The sequence below is a fragment of the Notothenia rossii genome (genome assembly GCF_949606895.1).
Source record: "Notothenia rossii genome assembly, chromosome: 3".
NCBI classification, from domain to species: Eukaryota; Metazoa; Chordata; class Actinopteri; order Perciformes; family Nototheniidae; genus Notothenia; species Notothenia rossii.
In genome coordinates this window covers 76,017,287-76,034,215 of record NC_136901.1, presented here as the reverse complement: position 1 = coordinate 76,034,215, position 16,929 = coordinate 76,017,287, and the positions used below count along the sequence as shown (strand labels likewise).

Genomic DNA, 16,929 nt, shown 5'->3' with positions numbered 1-16,929 from the left:
TTATTATTATTATTATTTGTATTATTATATAGTCAATTTAATCGTATAAAATGTGACATTTAAGGAGGTTGAAGCTCTTCGGAACAGAAAGCTTTTTCACTAAAACAGGAGATGTCCAACATATGGTGATGAAACTGACCGCTTTTACTTGTTCTCAGAAATGAACTGTAACCAAATACTATTTATCCAAAGAAACAATATTCAAAAGTAAATACTTAACAAATTGCACCTCACCTCCAGAGGAGAGTCAGGTTCATCCAGGATGCTCTTTTCACTCTGTATCCGCTGCATCGTCCCTGTAGAACTGGAGTCCATTATCAGCACGTTCTGACTACCTGCTCTGCCGAACTTACAGTCACTCTTTCTGGAGTCAGTCGTCCTGCACACCTCGTAGTTGTACACGTGTTGGAGAGTCCCTGTCCCCAAAGTGTCTGAGTAACGTGGAGGATAATATGGAATCACAGGGAGATTGGAGTGACACATGATGCGAGACTGTCTCCACCTGTAGATCTTCACTGATATAATAACCACTAAACACGTGATGAAGAGGAAGGAAACTACAGCCAGAGCCAGCACTAAGTAAAAAGTTAGGTTGTCATTGTACTCCTTGTCCTGTGTAAAGTCAGTGAACTCAGACAGCACTTCCGGGAAGCTGTCAGCCACCACCACGTTAACAATGACTGTAGCTGAACGAGAGGGCTGCCCATTGTCCTCCACTATAACAGTCAGTCTTTGTTTCACAGCATCTTTATCAGTCACCTGGCGGATAGTTCTTATTTCTCCATTCTGTAAGCCCACTTCAAACAGCGCCCTGTCTGTGGCTTTCTGCAGTTTATAGGAGAGCCAGGCATTCTGTCCAGAGTCCACATCAACAGCCACCACTTTAGTGACCAGATAGCCCACATCTGCTGAACGAGGCACCATCTCAGCCACCAGAGAGCCACCAGTCTGGACTGGGTACAGGACCTGAGGAGGGTTGTCGTTCTGGTCCTGGATCAGTATTTTCACAGTCACATTGCTACTGAGTGGAGGAGAGCCTCCATCCTGAGCTTTGACCCGGAAGTGGAAGTCTTTAATCTGCTCGTAGTCAAAAGAGCGCACTGCATGGATGACTCCACTATCAGCCCTAACGGACACATATGAGGAGACTGCCACTCCGTTAACAGAGGAGTCCTCCAGGATGTAAGAAACACGGGCATTCTGGTTCCAGTCAGCGTCTCTGGCTCTCATTGTGAATATAGAGAGGCCTGGTGTGTTGTTTTCTACAATGTAGCCCTCATATGAGCTGCTCTCAAAGACAGGCGTGTTATCATTCACATCAGAGATCTGTAAGGTGAGAGTGACGCTGCTGGAGAGGGAGGGCACTCCCTCATCAGAGCAGGTCACTGTTATATTATACTGGGAAGCTATCTCTCTGTCTAACTCGCTGTCTGTAACTAAACTATAGAAATTATCTGTAGATGTTTTCAAAGTGAATGGCACATTTTCACAGATAACACATTTTACGTTTCCGTTTTCTCCAGAGTCTAAGTCCTCAATATTTATCATTGTAACGACTGTATTGAGTTCGGCATCCTCTGATATCACATTTGACTTAGACATGATGTTAATTTCAGGCTTGTTGTCATTTACATCTTGCACATCGATAATTATTTTACAAGAATCTGTAAGTCCTCCCTCGTCACTAGCACGTACATTTATTTGAAAGTGTCTTGACTTTTCAGAGTCAATATTTCCAATCAATGAAACTTCACCGTTTTCTTTACTCAACGCAAATACTTTCCTGATATTTCCTAATGTATTTGTGATTGAATACGTTATTTTACCATTAGAACCCTGATCTGCATCGGAAGCTGTAACAGTGGCAACAACTGTGCCTTTAGGTGAGTTTTCTGTAACGACAGCCTTGTATGTGGGCTGTGTAAAAACGGGGGCATTATCATTAGCGTCTAAAACTGTAATAATAATCAGCATTGTTCCTGACATTTGCAGCTCTCCCCCATCCACAGCCGTTAACACAAGAGATATCTGCTCTTGTTTCTCTCTGTCTAAAGGCTTCTGTAGCACCATCTCGACGTTTTTATTCCCATCTGTGTTACTATCCAGTATTAGAGCAAAATTATCAGTTGGTTTTAATTCGTAGTTTTGAACACCATTAATCTCAACATCGAGATCTTCAGCCCTTTCAAGAACAAATTTTGCTCCCATAACCGCAGACTCACTTATTTTAAACGCAATTTCATTTTTTTCAAAGGTTGGTGCGTTATCATTGATATCTGTTATCTGTACAGTAACACTGTAAAACTCCATAGGATTCTCCAAAATAATCTGAAAATGTAAAGCGCAAAGTGCGGTCTCTGTACACAGCACCTCTCTGTCGATTCTCTGTTTCACGAGAAGGACTCCTCTTTCTCTGTTCAGCTCGATGCACTCATCGCTATTCCTCGTATAGATCTTAGCTTTGCCTGATATCAAACGTTTTATATCTAAACCCAAATCTTGCACTATATTGCCGACTAAAGAGCCTTTCGCCATTTCCTCCGGAATAGAGTAGCTGACCTGCCCGAACACAGATTCGAGGGAAAGGAGAGAGATAAACAGCAGTACTTGCCGATTCATTGTTCTATCCGTTTTTTTCCACCGAGAGACTCCACGGTGCTTACATCCATACAAAACACAGATATCCTCAGATTCCAATGTCAAATCTCAAAAGAAAAGCAGCATATCCCAATTATTTAAAACTAAAGGCTTGCAGATAAAAATCTCTCCTTTTATATTTCCAAAAAATATCTCCAAAACGGAGTCCTCCGTGTTTGCCCGTCGTGATCTCTTTGTACTGTGACGCTGTTACATGGGAGTTCCTGATACAACGTGCTCTAACCACTAACACTCTGGTCAACAGCGGCCCTAAGAGTCCATATTAGAAAACTGCAGAACACCGACTAAAATTCATCTCAGGAGAACACAATGCAATCAATCTTGAAATCTAACTGCAATGAGTGTATACTTCAGTTTTCTCTTTGATTTAACAAACAACAACACAACGTTTTTTCGTCAAAATGCGTCATGTGTACCGATTATGATAGTACAATAATATATTTGAATATGAAGGATGCAAAATAAAGTACTGATATCTTGTCTATCACGAAACATCTATCATACTGTATGTGATGCTTCAGGGATGAAATATATATCCAAACAATATAATTACAGCTACAGCTACTAATGTTACTGCTGATTATGGAAATTGTATTATTATTACTGCTATTATAAAATAACAACATAACGCATCGTTTCCTTCAAGGACATGGGTTGAAGATGTAATGCAGGGCATTTATTTTGGGGAATAATCATGTGAATCCCAAATTGTCGGTCACTCAGGGCAACATTGCAAATAACGTCGTACGAGCATTTGTTTGTTACTCAAAGGGAAAATAGTGCAATTTGATATTTAAATAATACATTACACACTGAAACGGTATTAAAGCAGGCTAACCTCTAGAGGAGAGTCAGGTTCATCCAGGATGCTCTTTTCACTCTGTATCCGCTGCATCGTCCCTGTAGAACTGGAGTCCATTATCAGCACGTTCTGACTACCTGCTCCGCCAAACTTACAGTCACTCTTTCTGGAGTCAGTCGTCCTGCACACCTCGTAGTTGTACACGTGTTGGAGAGTCCCTGTCCCCAAAGTGTCTGAGTAACGTGGAGGATAATATGGAATCACAGGGAGATTGGAGTGAAACATGATGCGAGACTGTCTCCACCTGTAGATCTTCACTGATATGATAACCACTAAACACGTGATGAAGAGGAAGGACACTACAGCCAGAGCCAGCACTAAGTAAAAAGTCAGGTTGTCATTGTACTCCTTGTCCTGTGTAAAGTCAGTGAACTCAGACAGCACTTCCGGGAAGCTGTCAGCCACCACCACGTTAACAATGACTGTAGCTGAGCGAGAGGGCTGCCCGTTGTCCTCCACTATAACAGACAGTCTTTGTTTCACAGCATCTTTATCAGTCACCTGGCGGATAGTCCTTATTTCTCCATTCTGTAAGCCCACTTCAAACAGCGCCCTGTCTGTGGCTTTCTGCAGTTTATAGGAGAGCCAGGCATTCTGTCCAGAGTCCACATCAACAGCCACCACTTTAGTGACCAGATAGCCCACATCTGCTGAACGAGGCACCATCTCAGCCACCAGAGAGCCACCAGTCTGGACTGGGTACAGGACCTGAGGAGGGTTGTCGTTCTGGTCCTGGATCAGTATTTTAACAGTGGCCACTGAACTCAGAGGAGGGGATCCAGCATCATGAGCAGTTACGTTAAATTCAAACCACTTGATCTTCTCATAATCAAAAGACCTCACTGCATGAATGACACCATTTTCTGAATTGACTGACACTAAGGAAGTCACAGCTGCCCCATTAATCTCTTTTTCCTCCAGAAAGTAAGAAACTCGAGCGTTTTGTCCCCAGTCTGAATCACTAGCACTCAGAGTAAACACAGAAAACCCCGGAGAGTTATTCTCTGGTATATTCTTACTATATTCTGATTGATCAAATCTGGGTGGGCTGTCATTCACGTCAGAAACTTTTACATTTATGTTTTTACTGCTGGTCAGAGGCGGGGAGCCTTGGTCAGAGACGGTGATGGTGATATTATACTCAGGAATACTTTCTCTGTCTAAGAAGTCTTCAGTTACTATGGTATAATATCCTGTTAATGAAGACTCAATTTTGAAAGGTATGTCAGAGTTCATTGAGCACTTTACAACACCGTTACCATCAGAGTCTTCATCGTCAACATTAATAACAGCTATAGTTGTACCTGGAGGAGAATCCTCAGATATAGAGTTAGAAAATGACATTAGCTGAATTGTAGGGACGTTGTCATTCTCGTCAATTATTTGAACAATTACTTTACATGTATCTGAATGTCCACCATGGTCACTAGCCTGAATATTTAATTGAAAGGTCTTAGATTTTTCAAAATCCAGATTACCTGCAACTTTAATTTCTCCAGATGTTGCATTCACTTCAAAAAGCCTACCTTTCTCTTTGGCAACGTAAGGGATGGAATAAGTTACTTCCCCATAGTGTCCTTTATCTGCGTCTTTTGCACTCACAGTGGATACCACTGTTCCTGTAGGAGAATTTTCCTTGACTTCTGCTTTATAAACAGGCTGGCTGCATACTGGCGCATTATCGTTCGCATCCAGCACAGTGATGTGAATGCGCACTGTCCCTGATCTGTGCTGCTCCCCTCCATCTGAAACAATCAGCAAAATATCGTGAGTCTCCTCTTTCTCTCGGTCTAACAGGGTTTGTAAAACCATTTCGATACGTTTTCCTCCATCAGGTTGGCTCTGTATTTCCAACTTGAAATTATCTGAGGGTTTCAGTATGTATTTTTGAATATCATTAATTCCCACATCCGGATCGTCAGCGCTCACCAAAGAAAAGCGAGTCCCTAATGTAACGCTTTCGACTATTTTTAAATGTAGCTCATCCTTAGGAAACGACGGACTGTTATCGTTTATGTCTATCACCTCCACTGTTACACGGTAAAGCTGGATTGGGTTTTCTAAAATGAGCTCGAAACTGAAGCTACAGGGCGTCGTCTTTCCACACAGCTCTTCTCGGTCGATCCGCTCTTTAATAAGAAGGGTGCCTTTGTCTCGGTTTAAATCAACGTACTGTCGGCTTCCTTTTGTAATAATACGAGCTCTACCTGACAAGAGCCTCGCCACATCCAAACCTAAATCTCTAACGATGTTTCCAACAAAAGAGCCTTCTGCCTGCTCCTCCGGTACGGAGTACCGAGCCTGTCCAGCTACTGAGCTCAGCTCGAAAAGACAAAGAGTCACAAACAGTGCTTGCCATCGGCCTCTGCGCGCGGGTATCCACAAGCCAGCCATCATAAATCCAGAGGTACAGACGCAGAAATCCCTTTCAATGCAAAACTGATGTAAATAAATCCATGAATTGTATAACGATGTTTTCAGCAGGAAATGTTCACGACAAATGCTGCTCTTTAAATCCTCACAGGACACATCGTCTTCTCTCTAAGCTGTAAAACACTGAATGGAGATAAAGGGGTGGACCACTGCACTGCTTATTTGGACAGTAAGTCAGTGATGTATCAACAGTGGCGCTCAGAGCCCATCCACGGTAATGTATATGGTGTGAACACTATTCAAACAGTTTATGGGCTACGTTATATTCTAGTTTTAAGTATTCATTGGATTCTCTCATGAAATAGGTGTAAATAAATATTAGGATTGTACACTGAGCAATGTTCACACAAGTCCTTTCGATTTATTATGATACTGACATCACGGGAGTTCTAAAGTAATTAATACCGTTAAGATCATAACTGGGGCAATATGGTGAAAAATCAGTGATTACCTATACGGGACAGAATACAGAATAAAAAAGGTGAATCTCAATATATAGACATGCCTGTCGCAAACAAGACAAGACTGTGGTTAATTTTATATTGATTTCCCTTATTGGGTCGGTATTGTGTTTGACAATTTAAAAAAAAAATATATAGGCCTCGTTTAGGAATTTATTTCACAACGAATCAATCGATGGTTTTAGGACCATGGCCAGTGACACCAAGACGCTACTAGCAGCTGTTTGTGTGCAATTTGCTCCAACTACTGATGTAAAAAGAAAAAGAGAAAGGCAACGAAAAGGAATATTATACTCACCAAAGTTGACATTTGAGATTGGTTGCCTGACAGCTGCTGGTCCAACTGTGGGGTATCAGTCCCAGCTCCATCCACACTGACTAAACTTTGACTCATCGGTTGCATATATTTCATGTCACTCTTTCTGGAGTCAGTCGTCCTGCACACCTCGTAATTGTACACGTATTGAAGAGTCCCTGTCCCCAAAGTGTCTGAGTAACGTGGAGGATAATATGGAATCACAGGGAGATTGGAGTGAAACATGATGCGAGACTGTCTCCACCTGTCGATCTTCACTGATATAATAACCACTAAACACGTGATGAAGAGGAAGGACACTACAGCCAGAGCCAGCACTAAGTAAAAAGTCAGGTTGTCATTGTACTCCTTGTCCTGTGTAAAGTCAGTGAACTCAGACAGCACTTCCGGGAAGCTGTCAGCCACCACCACGTTAACAATGACTGTAGCTGAACGAGAGGGCTGCCCGTTGTCCTCCACTATAACAGTCAGTCTTTGTTTCACAGCATCTTTATCAGTCACCTGGCGGATAGTCCTTATTTCTCCGTTCTGTAAGCCCACTTCAAACAGCGCCCTGTCTGTGGCTTTCTGCAGTTTATAGGAGAGCCAGGCATTCTGTCCAGAGTCCACATCAACAGCCACCACTTTAGTGACCAGATAGCCCACATCTGCTGAACGAGGCACCATCTCAGCCACCAGAGAGCCACCAGTCTGGACTGGGTACAGGACCTGAGGAGGGTTGTCGTTCTGGTCTTGAATATTTATTTTAACTGTGGCATTACTGCTTAAAGGTGGGGAACCCCCATCCTGCCCTTTTACAAAAATACCAAGAGTTTTAATTTGCTCATAGTCAAATGATCGAACTGCTTGTATAACTCCACTTTCCACGTTAACAGATATGTAGGTGGATATGGGGTTTCCGTTTAATTGAGTATCAATAAGCAGGTAAGACAGTTGTGCGTTTTGGCCTGAGTCAGAGTCGTGTGCTTTTACGGAAAACACAGATAACCCTGGAGAGTTATTCTCTATGATATAAGCTTCATAATAACTCTGTTCAAATATGGGGGCATTATCATTTATGTCGGATATTCGAAGTTGTATTGTCTTGTTAGTCGAGAGTGGGGGGTTACCTTCATCCATTGCCATGAAAGTTATATTATAATCAGGATTACGCTCTCTGTCAAGAACAACATTTGTTATCAAAGTATAATAATTCTTTAGAGATGAGTGGATTGTGAACGGGATGTTGCCGTTTACTGAACAGTCTACTTTACCATTTTTGCCTGAATCTAGGTCTTTTACGTTTATGATAACAACAGTAGTCCCACTAGGAGAATCCTCTGCGATGGCACTCGAAGACGAGGTTAATGTTATCACAGGCATAATATCGTTTACATCCGTCACCTCAATAATTACATTTGTTGATGTGCTTTGTCCTCCTTGATCTTTTGCTTGCACACCAATCTCATAGATTCGAGTCTCTTGATAATCAATCATGCCATTTACAGTTAAATCGCCGCTGTTTTCATCCAGATTAAATAGTTCAGCAACATTACTAGACATGCGATTAAAATGGTATGTAACACGACCATTTATCCCTTCATCTGCATCTGTTGCGCTCAAGCTCACCACTAAGGTTCCTTTTGGAACATTTTCTTTAACAGAGGCTTTGAAAATTGTTTGCGTGAAAACGGGAGCATTGTCATTTGTGTCTCGGACAGTAATGTGTATTTTTAGTGACCCTGATCTTTGAGGTTCTCCTCCGTCAACAGCAGTTAGCGTAAGAAGCATCTTTTCATCTTTCTCGCGGTCCAAAGCACTGGAAAGATACAGCTGTGCATATTTGTGACCATTTTGGCTGGACAGAACCTTAATATTAAAATGTGTTGTTGGGTGTAACGTATAGCTGTGTAAAGCGTTTATGCCAACATCAGGATCCGTGGCACTCTCTTGTAATATTTCTGTTCCCAGAAGAGCAGATTCGACAATTTCTACATGCACTTCTTTCTCATGAAACACGGGTGCATTATCATTAACATCCAACACTTCCACTAAAATGCTATGAAGTTGCATTGGATTCATCATAATCATTTCAATATTCAGGCTACAGGGCGCTGTCTGCCCGCAGAGCTGCTCTCTATCTATCCTTTCTCCCACGACAAGAATCCCTTTGTCTGCATCCGGCCTGATGTATTCCCTGCTATCGCCGCTAACAATTCGACCACCGCCTGAAACAAGTCTTTTAGCGTCGATACCCAAATCTTCAGCAATATTTCCTACGTATGAGCCCTTTCTCATCTCCTCGGGGACAGAGTAGGGGATCTGACAGACTGTCGTTTCAAAGAGAAAAACGAGAATGAAGGCCCGTACTTGCCCTGTCATCACGCGTTTACTGCTGATAAAAGCCATATTCACGAATACATAAAACTACTCCACACGAGAGTATGTTGCAAAAAGCCGAGCAATTCCCCTGTAGGCCTATCGTCCTTCTGTCGATGTGATTATAATCCACCGTGTGACGACGCATACATTAGGAGAAAAAACATTGGTGAGAATAAAGACCGTATTTCCTGCTCAAAACGGAACACTATGAGGATCACTGGAAGTGTAGCTGCATTTCTAACCCTTCACATGTTTTTTGAAGACCAACAGCGGCCCTTAGAGTGCGAAGTGAAGATAACAAGAGAGGTCACGACAAAAAAAAGGAAATACATACAATAAAAGTTGAGAGTGTTGAGCGGCTAGAAAACGTTTTGTGTATCTGTGTTATGATTCATGTTTTGAGTGCATTTATAACGGTTACAACTGAAAATAATACATGTACTGACAGGAAAATATAAAGTGGAAGAGCAAAAATACTGCTTGAGACATGTTAGGTGGAAACTCTATTGCCATAGTATTGCTGCTCTCTGCCTCCACAAAAGCAAACCTTTGCATTTATTTGGAAAGACTGTCTTTTTTATTTGAAGAAATACAACTATTTAGTTTTATACTACTATATAAAACTAAATATTTAATGGCATGTTAGTCAAACGTATCGGCACCAGAGAACACCTTTTTCAGTGAGCATTTCCCATACTGACACTGTTTCCACTCCAGTTAAATGGCTCTACACTGAGAGAAGCTGTCCACCAAGGGTGGTACTGAAAGTAAACCTTTCTTGCAAGTTATAAACAATTGCTTGATTAATAGAAACCTCTAAAGGAGAGTCAGGTTCAACCAGAATTAAATGGACAGTGTGTATTAGATTGAAACAAACGATAGATTGCAAACTCAGTTCAGTACAAGATCAAAATAAAAATAAAAACCTTTATATTGCACCTTACCTCTAAAGGAGAGTCAGGTTCATCCAGGATGCTCTTTTCACTCTGTATCCGCTGCATCGTCCCTGTATAACTGGGGTCCATTATCAGCACGTTCTGACCGGCTGTGCCGAACTTACAGTCACTCTTTCTGGAGTCAGTCGTCCTGCACACCTCGTAGTTGTACACGTGTTGGAGAGTCCCTGTCCCCAAAGTGTCTGAGTAACGTGGAGGATAATATGGAATCACAGGGAGATTGGAGTGACACATGATGCGAGACTGTCTCCACCTGTAGATCTTCACTGATATAATAACCACTAAACATGTGATGAAGAGGAAGGACACTACAGCCAGAGCCAGCACTAAGTAAAAAGTCAGGTTGTCATTGTACTCCTTGTCCTGTGTAAAGTCAGTGAACTCAGACAGCACTTCCGGGAAGCTGTCAGCCACCACCACGTTAACAATGACTGTAGCTGAACGAGAGGGCTGCCCGTTGTCCTCCACTATAACAGTCAGTCTTTGTTTCACAGCATCTTTATCATTCACCTGGCGGATAGTTCTTATTTCTCCATTCTGTAAGCCCACTTCAAACAGCGCCCTGTCTGTGGCTTTCTGCAGTTTATAGGAGAGCCAGGCATTCTGTCCAGAGTCCACATCAACAGCCACCACTTTAGTGACCAGATAGCCCACATCTGCTGAACGAGGCACCATCTCAGCCACCAGAGAGCCACCAGTCTGGACTGGGTACAGGACCTGAGGAGGGTTGTCGTTCTGGTCCTGGATCAGTATTTTAACTGTGGCCACTGAACTCAGAGGAGGGGATCCAGCATCACGAGCAGTTACGTTAAATTCAAACCACTTGATCTTCTCATAATCAAAGGATCTCACTGCATGAATGACACCATTTTCTGAATTGACTGACACTAAGGAAGTCACAGCTGCCCCATTAATCTCTTTCTCCTCCAGAAAGTAAGAAACTCGAGCGTTTTGACCCCAGTCTGAATCACTAGCACGCAGAGTGAATACAGAAAACCCCGGAGTGTTATTCTCCGGTACAGTCTTACTATATTCTGATTGGTCAAATCTGGGCGGGCTGTCATTCACGTCAGAAACTTTTAAATGTATATTTTTACTGCTGGTCAGAGGCGGGGAGCCTTGGTCAGAGACGGTGATGGTGATATTGTACTCAGGAATACTTTCTCTGTCTAAGTAATCTTCGGTTACTATAGTATAATATCCTGTTAATGAGGACTCAATTTTGAAAGGTATATCAGAGTTGATGGAGCACTTTACAACACCGTTACCATCAGAGTCTTCATCATCAACATTAATAACAGCTATAGTTGTAGCTGGAGGAGAATCCTCAGATATAGAGTTAGAAAATGACATCAGCTGAATTGTAGGGACGTTGTCATTCTCGTCAATTATTTGAACAATAACATTACAAGTATCTGAATGTCCCCCGTGATCACTAGCCTTAACGTTTAATTGAAAGGTCTTAGATTTTTCAAAATCCAGATTACCTGCAACTTTAATTTCTCCAGTTTTAACATTTACTTCAAAAAGCTGCTTCACCTCTCTGGCGAACTGTGCTATGGAAAATGTTACTTCACCATTAACTCCTTTATCTGCATCAGTTGCACTCACACTGGTTACCACTGTTCCTGTAGGAGAGTTTTCCTTGACTTCTGCTTTATAAACAGGCTGACTGCACACTGGGGCATTATCGTTAGCATCCAGCACAGTGATGTGAATGCGCACTGTCCCTGATCTGTGCGGCTCCCCTCCATCTGAAGCAATCAGCACGAGATTGTGGGTCTCCTCTTTCTCTCGGTCCAACGGGGTTTTTAAAACCATTTCGACCAAATTTCCGCCATGAGACTGGCTTTGAACTTCCAATTTGAAATTATCTGAAGGTTTTAGTATGTATTTTTGAATATCATTAATTCCCACATCTTGGTCATATGCACTCTCAAGTGAGAAGCGAGTCCCTGATGTAACACTTTCCACGATATTTAAATGTATTTCATCCTTAGGGAAAGACGGACTGTTATCGTTTATGTCTATCACCTCCACTGTTACACGGTAAAGCTGGATTGGGTTTTCTAAAATGAGCTCGAAATTGAAGCTACAGGGCGTCGTCTTTCCACACAGCTCTTCTCGGTCGATCCGCTCTTTAATAACAAGGGTGCCTTTATCTCGGTTTAAATCTACGTACTGTCGGCTTCCTTTTGTAATAATACGAGCTTTACCTGATACGAGCCTCGTTACATCCACACCTAAATCTCTAGCGATGTTTCCAACCACAGAGCCTTCTGCCTGCTCCTCCGGTACGGAGTACCGAGCCTGTCCAGCTACTGAGCTCAGATCGAAAAGACAAAGAGTCACAACCAGTGCTTGCCATCGGCCTCTGCGCGCAGTTATCCACAAACCAGCCATCATAAATCCAAAGGTACGGACGCAGAAATCCCTTTCAATGCAAAACCGATGTGAATAAATCCATTAATTGAATAGTAACTCTGTCTTCAGCAGAAGAAGTCCCCGACAAAAATGCTGCTCTTTAAATCCTCACAGGACACATCGTCTTCTCTCTAAGCTGTAAAACACTGAATGGAGATAAAGGGGTGGACCACGGCACTGCTGATTTGGACAGTAAGTCAGTGATGTATCAACAGCGGCGCTCAGAGCCCATCCACGGTAATGTATGTGGTGGCAAAATATTAGGAACACTTTAAATAGTATACAATAAGCGTTTGGATGCATCTCGATGTATGGCTTCTGACCAGTGGCGGCTCCAGAGTATTTTTGTTGGGTAATCTATGGTAGGGCTAACCCATACAGTGGTGGGGCTCAAGTCAGTATTTGCAATGTAATTACATACACGCTCCCCTTGACAGTGAAACACCCCGCGTGAGGTTTAGATTATTTCCCTGTCTCAATCCAAATTGAACTGTATGAAATAAAAAGGCACATTTGTCTTGTAGTAAATAAAAAGGGCGACCAGGAGCCAATCCTGCAATTTCCCCTCAAGTGAAAGAGTTGACATGCTGAAAACCCAACCCCTGCAGGGGGGTCTTGGAGGATTCTCCCCCAGGAGATTTTTTGAAGTACTAAAATACACATTCTGGTACTCTCTTGAGAAGAAAAATAAATAAATCTATTACTACACGACATAATAAAAAAAAAAAAGAATGCCATTTTAGTTTTTGTTACTTTTTTCTGAAAGCTGAATCTGCTGCTCCTCACAGAGAGAAAAGGGAAGAGGCTGTGTGAATGACTTTACATTGTGGATAAGGGTGGATAGCCCCTATTGTTCTATATGTCAAAATGAAAGACAGCCCACACACCTATCAATCATCAAACCGTGGGGTCTTATTTCATTACGTGTTGATTTCTATCAACATGTAATATTGTATCGATGTATATAGAGATTTAGGCAAAAGTATTCTCCATCGGGACTTCCTGCAACAACACCACGTCGTTATCTTGATTCTGATTGGACAGAAGACATTATCAAAGATGTTCTATTGAAAAGAAGATCACTACGTGACAAAAGTTTTCAAAACCGTTTCTAGTCTTTGGTATTTCCGGACAAGCTGCTACTGAAATCAATCGTACTAACTGCTGCCTGTGCAATTTACTCTGCGCGACTTGGCGGACTTTATTTAGCTTACTTTAACATAATTAAGCTAAGCCATTTATTGGTATGGCTGTAGCCTACCCCAGCCATACCATGGCGCCACCACTGCTTCTGACTTTAAACAAACAAATCAATAAATGAATAAATAACAACACCACTAATGATTATTTCAATACCCTGATAGGGAATGTCGTATTATATTTGGCAATGCTGAGACACTTGCCCACTATTATAATTATAAATATCATCACCATTATTATTGTTATTATTATTAATATTATTATTATTATTATTACTATTATTATTATTATTATTATTATTATTATTATTATTATTATTATTATTATTATAATAATAATAATGATAAGGCAATTGATCATATGAGATGTCATATCAAATTAAAGGTTATGAAGAATGTTCAAGGTCAACGATACAGAAAGGTTTTTCACAACAAGAGAAGCTGTCCACACTATGGTGCTGAAACGGAACGCTTGCACTTCTTTTCAGGTAAACTGTATCCAAATACGTAAGGAAAATCTAGATAAATAATATTAAAAAAGGAAAAAAATACTTTGCAAATTGCACCTCACCTCTAGAGGAGAGTCAGGTTCATCCAGGATGCTCTTTTCACTCTGTATCCGCTGCATCGTCCCTGTAGAACTGGGGTCCATTATAAGCACGTTCTGACTACCGGCTCCGCCAAACTTACAGTCACTCTTTCTGGAGTCAGTCGTCCTGCACACCTCGTAATTGTACACGTGTTGGAGAGTCCCTGTCCCCAAAGTGTCTGAGTAACGTGGTGGATAATAAGGAATCACAGGGAGATTGGAGTGAAACATGATGCGAGACTGTCTCCACCTGTAGATCTTCACGGATATAATTACCACTAAACACGTGATGAAGAGGAAGGACACTACAGCCAGAGCCAGCACTAAGTAAAAGGTAAGGTTGTCATTGTACTCCTTGTCCTGTGTAAAGTCAGTGAACTCAGACAGCACTTCCGGGAAGCTGTCAGCCACCACCACGTTAACAATGACTGTAGCTGAACGAGAGGGCTGCCCATTGTCCTCCACTATAACAGACAGTCTTTGTTTCACAGCATCTTTATCAGTCACCTGGCGGATAGTCCTTATTTCTCCATTCTGTAAGCCCACTTCAAACAGCGCCCTGTCTGTGGCTTTCTGCAGTTTATAGGAGAGCCAGGCATTCTGTCCAGAGTCCACATCAACAGCCACCACTTTAGTGACCAGATAGCCCACATCTGCTGAACGAGGCACCATCTCAGCCATCAGAGAGCCACCAGTCTGGACTGGGTACAGGACCTGAGGAGGGTTGTCGTTCTGGTCCTGGATCAGTATTTTCACAGTCACGTTGCTACTAAGTGGAGGAGAGCCTCCATCCTGTGCTTTGACTACCAGGTGAAGTTGTTTAAGTTGCTCATAATCAAAAGAACGAATTGCACTTAAAACTCCAGTTTCAGAGTTTAAAGACACAAAAGTAGAAACTGGACTTCCACTGACTTGTGTTTCCTCTAAAAGATAAGATACTCTGGCGTTTTGGTTCCAATCAGAGTCCCGTGCGCTGACAGCAAATATAGTCGCTCCAGGTGAATTGTTCTCTGTTATATAAGCTGAATAGCTATTTTTATCAAATAATGGTGCATTATCATTAACATCAGATATTTTAAGATGTAATTTTGTTGAGCTAGAAAGTGGGGGAGAGCCCATGTCAGTGGCTGTTATTGTTATATTATACTCTGAGACAGATTCTCTATCAAAGTGTTGATCTGAGATCAAATTGTAATAATTAGTTAGAGAAGATTCTATCTTAAAGGGAAGTTTACCATCTATTGAACATTTTATTTGCCCATTTTTTTCAGAGTCCGCATCTTTTATGTTTAAAATGGCAATTGTTGTACCAGGAAGGGCATCCTCAGAAATGGGGCTTGAAAAAGACATGATATTTATAACAGGGGCATTGTCGTTGACATCCAAAACATCAAATATAATTTTACTTGTTCCTGTCAAACCACCCTTATCCTTTGCCTCTACCCTCACTTCGTATTTTCTGTCTTTTTCATAATCTATCTGCTCAGACACAGAAACTATGCCGGTGATCTCATCAACACTGAATAAATTTGCTGCACTTCCTTTTGTTTTTGACAAACTGTAAGAAATAAGACCATTTGAACCACTGTCCGCGTCTGTGGCATTTACTGCCATAATGATCGTGCCTTTCATTGTGTTTTCCATCACAGATGCTTTATACACTGATTGGTTAAAAACTGGAATGTTGTCGTTTGCATCTAACACAGTGACATCTATATTTACTGTACCGGATCTCTGGGGAGTTCCTCCATCAACTGCAATCAGTTTTAAAGACATATGGGGATGTAGCTCTCTGTCTAAAGGCTTCTGAAGCACCATTTCAACATATTTACTTCCATCTGGATTTGCATGTTTCTTCAAAATAAAATTATCGTTTGGTGATAAAATATAATCTTGCAACGAGTTTTGCCCAACATCTAGATCCTCTGCGCTCTGCAGTGGAAACTGTACTCCCGCAGAAGCCAATTCACTTACTTCAAAACGGATAGGCTTATCTTTATTTGGAAAGCTGGGAGCGTGATCATTGATATCTAAAACCTCAACAGTTACTCTGTGCAGTTCCATCGGGCTTTCTAAAATCACCTCAAAACTGAAGCTACACGGCGTTTCATCTCCACAAAGCTGCTCTCGGTCTATTCTCTCATTCACGACTAGAATCCCTTTGTCCGTCTTCAGCTCCGTGTAGTGGATGTTTTCTCCGGTCACGATACGGGCCCGCCCAGAACGGAGCCTCTTCAGATCCAACCCGAGATCCTGTGCTACATTACCGATAACAGAGCCTTTCTTCATCTCCTCTGGAATAGAATAACGAATCTGCGCACCTACCATATTAACCGTGTGAAGCAGCAACATAAGCAGTCCTATTTGCCGTCGAAATCCATAACACAATGGCAGTCTTGCGCATATGAAGGTGAGAGATCCCCGCAATGCCATCACGGCAACACAGAATAAAAAAATCTGTAACCAGTGGATAAGACGGTAAAACTAGTTTCGATATATCCGTTTGCTGGTGGTTGATGATGTCCTCCTCATTTTAAATGCAAGTCTGTGAGATTATGTTGTCTCTTTGGTGTCCTAAACCTCGACAAAACACAGAGAGCCTTCTCCACTGTATAGTCTGCTTAGGGGTGGACTGAATGACGACATTTAACAGGATATCATTTACTGACC

General features: G+C 41.9%; 2 protein-coding genes across 7 annotated transcripts in view; both read right to left on the bottom strand.

Annotated features, from left to right (window-relative positions):
• The window catches only part of LOC307031498 (protocadherin gamma-C5-like), a 199,205-nt gene that overhangs the window by 115,866 nt on the left and 66,410 nt on the right, over positions 1-16,929 (bottom strand). The gene's annotated exons all lie outside the window — the stretch shown is intronic.
• LOC307034553 (uncharacterized protein) lies at positions 60-16,833 on the bottom strand (the record flags this gene model as incomplete). The annotated part of the gene is made up of 6 exons (XM_079673379.1): positions 16,309-16,833; positions 10,018-12,093; positions 6,713-7,516; positions 5,423-6,061; positions 230-2,160; positions 60-99 (listed from the first exon to the last, which is right to left on the bottom strand). The coding sequence occupies exons 1-6, from the start codon at positions 16,690-16,692 to the stop codon at positions 60-62; spliced, it is 5,874 nt and encodes a 1,957-aa protein (XP_079529505.1). The 5' UTR covers positions 16,693-16,833.